The sequence below is a fragment of the Pleurodeles waltl genome, chromosome 8 (assembly GCF_031143425.1).
Source record: "Pleurodeles waltl isolate 20211129_DDA chromosome 8, aPleWal1.hap1.20221129, whole genome shotgun sequence".
In the NCBI taxonomy this organism is placed as follows: Eukaryota; Metazoa; Chordata; class Amphibia; order Caudata; family Salamandridae; genus Pleurodeles; species Pleurodeles waltl.
Window position 1 is genome coordinate 1,340,042,085 of NC_090447.1, and position 8,792 is coordinate 1,340,050,876.

Below are 8,792 nucleotides of genomic sequence, written 5' to 3' on the forward strand. Positions count from 1 at the left end.
GATACTTATGAGTCCCTGTTCGCATTTTATATCACACTTTGTCTACCCATCACCATATGTCATGTCTCTATCAATCTATCCTCCATTCCCACTCTGACTCATCCCAAATCCATTCTACTACTTTCACCTCCTAAATAAACCTGTCTAAGCTCTTCCCTCCTCTTCCACATCTAACTCACCCTGTCGGCGCGAGCCGAACATTCGGCTCAGGATGCGGCCGCGATCTGCGGCGGCAGGACGTGCCATGCCCCTGCCATTCTATATTTTCATTGAGGCCCCAAATTGGGCATGGGGCCTCGAGGAATTACGGGCATGGCGCGCCCCTGCTAGTTCTTGCCTCCATCCACACACAACTCACCCCCACTTACTTTATGCTTCTTTTTTTCTGCTTTCCTTGTTTCTCAATGTATTTATGCCCTTCTTTAGTTGCCATGATCCTTTCTCCGTTCCAGCATGCCTTCCTTCTCCCTGCATGCCTTTGGAACCTTATTTAACATGGTGACTTTTCTATAGGTTTCTATGCTATATTCCCAACACAATATGGTGTCTTTTACTTCCTGTTGATCACTTCCTGTTCTTTGGGTATATAAGGTGTGTGATTCCTGTTCTCTTTGCGCTGCAACACTTCCTTTGGGTGGTGATCTTCGCTCCTGTTTCTTCTGCGTCAGTTATATTTCTTCTTAGCCGGTTCCAGCTTTTTTCATTGTCATTTTTTCTTTTTTTTCAGATTTACTTTTTACTTTTCGTTTTGGTTTCAGGAGTTCCTGCTTGAGGTTTTTTCCCTTTTTGGGTTTTTTCCCTCTGGGACTCCTTCTGGAGGGCATGGACTGCCTTTGGCGTTCCCTCCATCAGCAGCACTGTGGCTACCAGAAAGGGTCGCCCCTACTTGGATCAAGGCAGAACCTATAGGAACCAAGACCTCGCCCCATTTCCAGTGGGCCACAGACATAGACAGCGAGTAGTTCGTGACAGATTGCAGCACCAAACGAACTAGACTTCGTCAGGCACAATGGAAGATACTGCAACGGCTGATCCAGACCCTGACCAGTCCCTACTCGTAACTATTCAACAAGCCCAGGAATTGCAACAATTAAGAAATAAAAACGTGGCTTTACGACAAGCCCTGGCATCCCGAAGTACCGATGTTCCTACCGTCTCTACTACTACTACACCTCGGTTTTCAGGAGACCCAAACAAGCTGCGAGAATTTCTTGATGCTCTGACTGTCTATTTTGCCTTCAGACCAACACAATTTTCGCAAGATAAAACGAAAGTGGGTTATCTCATCAGTGCCTTGTCTGGTCCTGCCATGGCTTGGGTGACTCCGTTAGTAGCCTCCAACGCCCCAGTGCTGTCTGATTATTCTGCCTTTGTGAAAAGATTTAAACAAATGTTTGAACGTCCTGGATTGGAAGCGTCAGCAGAAGAAGCACTATGTGATATTCAACAAGGCACTCAAGATGTTCTCTAATACATCACACGCTTCAGACAATTGGCAGCCGATACAACATGGGTGGGGCGTACTCTGGTAACCCTTTTTCGCAGAGGTCTATGAGAAGACATAAAAGACGAATTAGTACATTCGGCCAAAATAGATGATCTACGAGGTTTGATGGATTTAGCGCTCTCTATAGAATATCGTCTCCAAGAACGTTGTCTAGAACAAGAAAGATTCATGGACCTTCCCAGTCAAGCAACCCACGTATCTTTGTACATCGTCCTGAAGAACCTCGACCTGTTTCAAGGGAGACAGAAGGAGAACTTATACAGGTAAATACTGCTCGTGGTCCACTCTCTACTAGTGAATGTGAAGATAGACGGAGAATAGGACTGTGCCTATATTGTGGTGCAGCTGGCCATTTGCTCTGCACTTATCCAGTTTGTCCTATGAAGACCTCAGGAAATGCCACTTCCCGTCTTCTGTGAGAAGGGAGGGGACGGGATCTTCTGCGATACCTTCACCCAGTTCTTCCAAGGAAGATGCAACTATTCTATTGTTGTTACCTTTTATCCTGAAATTATCTGTTGGTCGTGAAGAAAGGACCCTGACATTGTTAGATTGTGGAGCTAGTGGCATTTATATGGATATGACCTGGGCTAAAAAACTACAAATTTCACTACTGCCTAAAGACGTTCCAGAACAAGTGCATTCTGTAGACGGACCCTTATTATCATCCGGTCCTGTCATTAATACCACCTCAATTCTGGGTCTACACTTTGTGAAAAATCAGGAACATGTCTCGTTTGATTTAATTTCCTCTCCCAATCATTCAATAATCCTAGGAATACCATGGTTTATGAGACACAATCCATATATTAACTGGGAAACCAGAACCATTTCTCTGTCTTAGAAGTTTTGTCACGATCATTGCTATGCTTCTGACACCTAATGGTCTCCCAGAAAAATAATATCCTCAGAACCAAATTTAGGACACTACATAAACTCAGTCCAAGAGGTACCAAGTCAATATCTGGAATTTATAGACATATTTCAAAAACCATCAAAGCCCGTACTACCTCCACACAGAGGCTACGATTGTACCATTCTCCTGGAACCTGGAGCGATTGTTCCTTTTGGAAGAATGTATTCTCTCAATGAACCAGAAAACGGATTCTCAAGAACTATCTTGAAGAAAATCTACAGAGTGGTCTTATTACACCATCTTCTTCTCCTGTGGGGGCTCCCCTCTTCTTTGTACCTAAAAGGACGAAAGATCCTTGTCCCTGCATAGACTTCCGTGGATTAAATAAAATCACCATAAAAGATCGATATCCACTACCCCTCATCAAAGACATTTTGGAGGCTGTCAGAGGGGCACAAATGTTCACAAAATAAGATCTTTGTGGAGCATATCATCTCTTGCGTATTAAGGAGGGAGATGAGTAGAAAACTGCCTTTCGTACACTTTTTGGACATTACGATTATAAGGTAATTCCTTTTGGTTTGCCGAATGCCCCCTCAGTTTTTCAAAGATTTATGGATTCAATATTCTCCGACTTATTAAATCACAATGTAGTGATTTATTTAGATGATATCCTCATATATTCCAGACGCACTGACCTTCATCATAAACACGTAAAGCAAGTCTTAAATAGACTTAGGGAACATCAACTCTACTGTAAGCCGGAGAAATGCGAATTTGATAAGACTGAGGTGAAATATTTAGGCTATCACATTAATCGGATTGGTATCTCTATGGATCTGGAAAAAGGTCAAGCCATACTAGATTGGCTATCCCCTTCCTCAATCATGGAAACTCAATGTTTCTTAGGGCTGGCCAAGTTCTACCATCAATTTATCCTGAGTTTTGCTAAACAAACCAGTCAAATCACACAAACTCTCAAAAAAGAGAGTTTGCGAAACGGTATCATCTGGACGGACATGGCTGAGACTGCTTTCCAAAACTTAAAACAGGCCTTCACCCAAGCACCCATACTGAGACATCCGAACACCAATAAACAGTTCATAGTTGTTATTAACACATCATAAAGAGCTATCAGGGCAGCATTACTACAACAAGAAGACGACGATGGATTAAAACATCCGATCTTTTACCTATCCCATGTGCTCTCTGATTCTGAACAAAATTATTCAGTATTGGAAAGAGAACTGTTGGCTCTAAAAACAGCCTGTCAAGAGTGGAGACAATTCCTTATGGGTTCAAAAGAACCTTCTGAAGTAAGAATGGACCATCGTAATCTGCAATGCTTACGCAATTTTCAGTGTCGAAACAGTCGACAAGCTTGTTGGGCCTTTTTCTTTAGTCAATACGATTTCTATATTACCTATATTTCAGGATCTCAAAATATTTTGGCCGATGCCCTATCTCGCCGTTATCCTGACAGTTCTAATACCCCTTCACAATATTTACTTGAACCAGACAAAATAATTGGTGTAGTCCAGTCATTCCTCGATGAAGTACAGTCTGAATACTCAACCCTTTCAGAACAAGAATTAAAGGATCTACATCCCAAAGAACGCAGACATAAAAAAGCCTTCTAAAAATGTGCAAGAAAAGGCACTTCAGATGTGTCATGATTCCCCTGTAGCCAGTCATCGGGATATTAAAGCCACGCAGGAATTACTTCTCCCCTCTTTTTGGTGCCCTACGTTGAAACAAGACGCAGAAAGATACATGGAATCTTGTCCCATTTGTGCCCAAGTGAAAGTGAAAGTGAAAGTACGCCGTACTAGGCCCGCAGGACTACTTCAACCATTACCAGTTCCACCAGCCCCCTGGCATACAATATCAACTGATTTTATGTGTTCTTTGCCTCCATCAGCGGGAAACAGAGTTATAAAGGTGACGATAGATTCATTTACTAAGAAGGCTCATTTTACTGCCTTGAAGAAATTACCCACATCTCAAGATTTGAGTCAGATCTTTATTCAAAACATTTTTTGTCTCCATGGTCTCCCACAAAGTATTGTGTCAGACAGGGGACCTCAATACATATCACGGTTCTGGAAACACTTTTGTAAGATCTTGAATATCAATGTAGCTTTATCTTCTGGATTTCATCCCCAAACCAATGGCAAGACAGAACACCTTAACCAGGGACTTGAACAATATCTTTGTTGTTTTTGTAACTTACCTTCCCATTGCAGAGTTTTCTTACAATAATACCGTCCATTTCGCCTCTAAAGTCAGTCCTTTTTTTCTGCTCATATGGATTCCATCCCACATCTTTTCATACCACTCCTAAGACCTCCTCTACACTTCCTGCTATCACCTCTCTTTCCAAGAGACTATATAGAATCCAACGGCTTATTCGATCTAATCTACTAGTCATTAAAAGATACATGAAAAGAATGGCCAATAGAAAACGAAGTGAGGCTCCAGCTTATCACGTCCAAGATAAAATCTGGCTTTCTTCAAGATTTTTGCCCCTACGTCTTTCGCAGAATAAGTCTAAACCCCGTTACTATGGACCCTTTTGTATTCTTAAAAACATTTATCCCGTAACTTTCAGTCTCCGTTTACCTCAAACCTGGAAGATCCATTCAGTATTTCATGTCTCTCATTTGAAACCCTATACACCTGATCCTTTTTCCCGATATTTCACATGTCCTCCTCCTTTGTTGGTGGATAATGAACCTGAAAATGAAGTACAAGAAATATGTGACTCTCGTATATTCCGGAACCATCTCCAATATCTTATTCATTGGAAAGGCTATCCTCCTAGTGAATGTTCTTGGGAAGATGCCTCTTCTGTTCACGCCCCACTTTTGATTCGTCAGTTTTTTTGGCTGTTTCCGCACAAACCCAGGGCTCCGGGGGGGGCCTACTGCCACGGTGCGAGCCGCAGCGCGAGCCGAACATTCGGCTCAGGACGTGGCTGCGATCTGCAGGGCAGGACGTGCCATGCCCCTGCCATTCTATATTTTCATTGAGGCCCCAAATTGGGCATGGGGCCTCGAGGAGTTACGGACGTGGCGCGCCCCTGCTAGTTCTGGCCTCCCTCCACACACAACTCCCCCCCACTTACTTTATGCTTCTTTTTTCTTTCTTCTTTTTTGCTTTCCTTGTTTCTCCCTGTATTTATGCCCTTCTTTAGTTGCCATGATCCTTTCTACTTCCCAGCATGCCTTTCTTCTCCCTGCATGCCTTTGGAACCTTATTTAACATGGTGACTTTACTATAGGTTTCTATGCTATATTCCCAACACAATATGGTGTCTTTTACTTCCTGTTGGTCACTTCCTGTTCTTTGGGTATATAAGGTGTGTGATTCCTGTTCTCTTTGCTCTGCAACACTTTCTTTGGGTGGTGATCGTCGTTCCTGTTTCTTCTGCATCAGTTATATTTTTTCTTAGCCTGTTCCAGCTTTTTTAATTGTCATTTCGTCTTTTGTTGGGATTTACTTTTTACTTTTTGTTTTTGTTCCAGGAGTTCCTGCTTGAGTTTTTTTCCCTTTTTGGGTTTTTTCCCTCTGGGACTCCTTCTGGAGGGCATGGACTGCCTTTGGTGTTCCTTCCGTCAGCAGCACCGTGGCTACCAGAAAGGGTCACCCCCTACTTGGGTCAAGGCAGAACCTATAGGAACCAAGACCTCGCTGCATTTCCAGTGGGCCACAGACATAGACAACGAGTAATTTGTGACTCACCCAACCCTCACTTTACTACCATGATCTCCCAAACAACCCTACTAAATTCTCCCTCATTTATCTCACCTTTAACTCATCCAAAGTCCCTCCTGCTACTATGATCTCCCTAACCCTTACCACAGACTCTTCCCTCCTCCATCCCCCCTTTACTCATACCAAGCCTAAATCATTTTACCATAAACTCCCAATTGACACTTCTGGATTCTTCCTTCCACCACCCCCCATTTCCCAGTCAATCCAAATAACACTCATATATCTGCGGCTCAAATTAACTCATAATAATACTAAAACTGTACTCATATTTTCCTATACTAATCCACCACTAATTCCTTTTGGGTTATGGAGTAGCGTGCTACTCGGCGAAAACCTATTTGACGCCTCGTTAGGGGTAGTAAGCGCTATATAAATACTATTACAATACAATACAATAAAGTGGCGGTGTACACCACCAGCCTGTTGGCGGTAAATACAGCCACATTAACCCTGGTGGTCAAAAGAACACCAGGGTCATAATGAGGGCTCTAGTGAAGTAGGTATTTGCCAGCAATCATTATGTATACTGTTAAAAAATTACAAATATGTATTAAAATTCCCAGTGCAAAAACAATATGCAACCACTCTCAAAGTGGCATAACAAGAATGATGACACCTGAAATCTTCTGCCCTCAGAGTTTGTCACAAGGGATGACAAACACCAAACCCTTGCCTACTATGGTAATCCATGAGCTTCCATGTAACAAAATACCTGTCTACAGCCTATAACACAGCTCGAAGCCTATAACACAGCTCGATAACAATTGGGCATTAAAGGTATATTGGCTTAAGCGAATGCTTTTCACAATAAATAAGCTGAGCCTAATGCCTTTGTCATAATGTTTTATCATCAGCAGATCAGATATATGGCCTGTGCCCATAAGCTTTCCAACAAGGGAATTGTAAGAAATCTGGTATTAGTTGAGGGGAGGAAGTACCCACCTCAAGTAATAATTGCATCCATATGTCAGGGTGAACTATTAAAGTCATTAAATAAACCCTAATCCACAATGTAGCTATGGAACAGTGCAGACAGATGTAACTTGGAGGCAATGTGTGAAGTATTTATGCAGTACCAAAACAGTAATAAAGTCAAAACACAATGCAAGAAAAATCTCAAAGATATTTAGAAAACTAGAGTCAAATTTAATAAATAAAATTACACTTAAACAACAAAAATGTAATAAGGGAAACTGGAGTTATGAATTTTTAAAGGTTGGATGTGAAAATAGCAGCAAAAAGCATTAAGCGTCATCCGCAGTTTCCCGGTTGCACTTGACGTGTACCTAGGTGCAAGTTGAGACCGCCAGCGTTAGAGCATGAGTGGGATAAAGAAAGGCAGTTTGACCTGGTTGGAAATCTTACCTTCTAACTTATTCTCTGAAATGGAAGTCAAAAATCCTAAACTGGGCAAAGCAGCAGGCTGTGGTCGAAGAGGCCTCCAAGTCATAAGATAGCCACTGGATGAGGTCTCTGTGAAGCTGCTGACTTTTGGCTGGAATGCTCAGAGTGGGAGAGATTTGAATTTTGCGACCAGAGGTCAAAAGTTGGCCAGATACTTATTAGTGCCTTTACCTAGTGAAGATTTCTGCCTTCTGACTTTTTTTTTTTAATTATATATATTAATTGGTTTTGCAAGCACTACAAAACAATTAGCATTGGCTTTGTCACAGTTTGGAGGGCTCATTTGTTAAGTATCACATTATATCTGTGCCATTCGGCATATTCCAAGCATTCCTCATGACAGAATAACTCTTCACTTCTACCTTGTCACTTTTTGGAGCCCAATTCTTCCAGTGTGGAAAGGCTACAGGCTAAAGCTGTACAGAGAGCTTCACTAAGCTGGATACCTTCTCCATAAGGTCTTGCTGAATCAGATTTGCAGCTGAGGAAAAGCTCAGAGCAGTAGCAACATGAGACTTTGGCCCACCAGCAATGCCCCTCCCTTGGATCGGCTCGGCAGATTGATCATGGTCCTCCTGTGGCCTTTGGAGCCAAAATGTTCCTAAGTCCCCGGTCTTAGGAAAAGTTAGGAGTACACTTTGACACCAGCTAAGAGGATAGTGCTTGAGGATAAACAATCATTCCAGCAGAGGCAAGCAGCGGGGCACAAGACAGTTCAATTTGGCACTGGTCGGCTGTAGAAAAAGGCCTCTTGTAGCTTGTTGTGTCCCTGTAGCTTGAAAAAGAGCCTTATGACCAGTGACCACTTTAAACCAGTTCTGGGGGCAGCTCATCTCCCATTGGGATTGATGCCTGCCTTACTGGGATAAAAAGAAAGAGGCAGGCCCAGACATGTTAGGCCTCTTTGAAGTTAATCAATTTCCTGGGCCCAGCCCACAGGCCATCCTGTCAAGGAAGAAAACGCATCTTCCTACACCCAAGGCCTTTTGTCGCTAGTATGGGAGTCCGTCTGTGCCTCACCAAGAGGGCTGTTCAGCTACAAGGTGACAGTTGGAGCTCATGTAAATGAGCCTCCAAAGGCTTTAGACAGGGAAGAGGTAACTTTCTAAAAGTATCTTTTCCAAAATATTTATCACAAATCTGACCTAACCAGTGAATTGGGTTTGCAATAAATATGTCAAAACGTCCAGGAATTAAATGTATAGTTGAAGATAACAATAGTAAATGTAATATTGTATTCCAATGCTT

General features: G+C 42.5%; 1 protein-coding gene across 1 annotated transcript; it reads left to right on the forward strand.

Moving 5' to 3' along the window:
* The first annotated feature begins 1,009 nt into the window (after window positions 1-1,009).
* On the forward strand, window positions 1,010-1,471 carry LOC138249598 (protein LDOC1-like). Its single transcript, XM_069203540.1, has one exon. It carries the CDS (start codon window positions 1,010-1,012, stop codon window positions 1,469-1,471), a length of 462 nt encoding a protein of 153 aa, XP_069059641.1.
* The last annotated feature ends 7,321 nt before the right edge of the window (window positions 1,472-8,792 follow it).

Excerpts from the sequence above, each read along its gene's own strand:
- LOC138249598 (XM_069203540.1), top strand. The coding sequence starts at position 1,010 with ATGGAAGATACTGCAACGGCTGATCCAGACCCTGACCAGTCCCTACTC.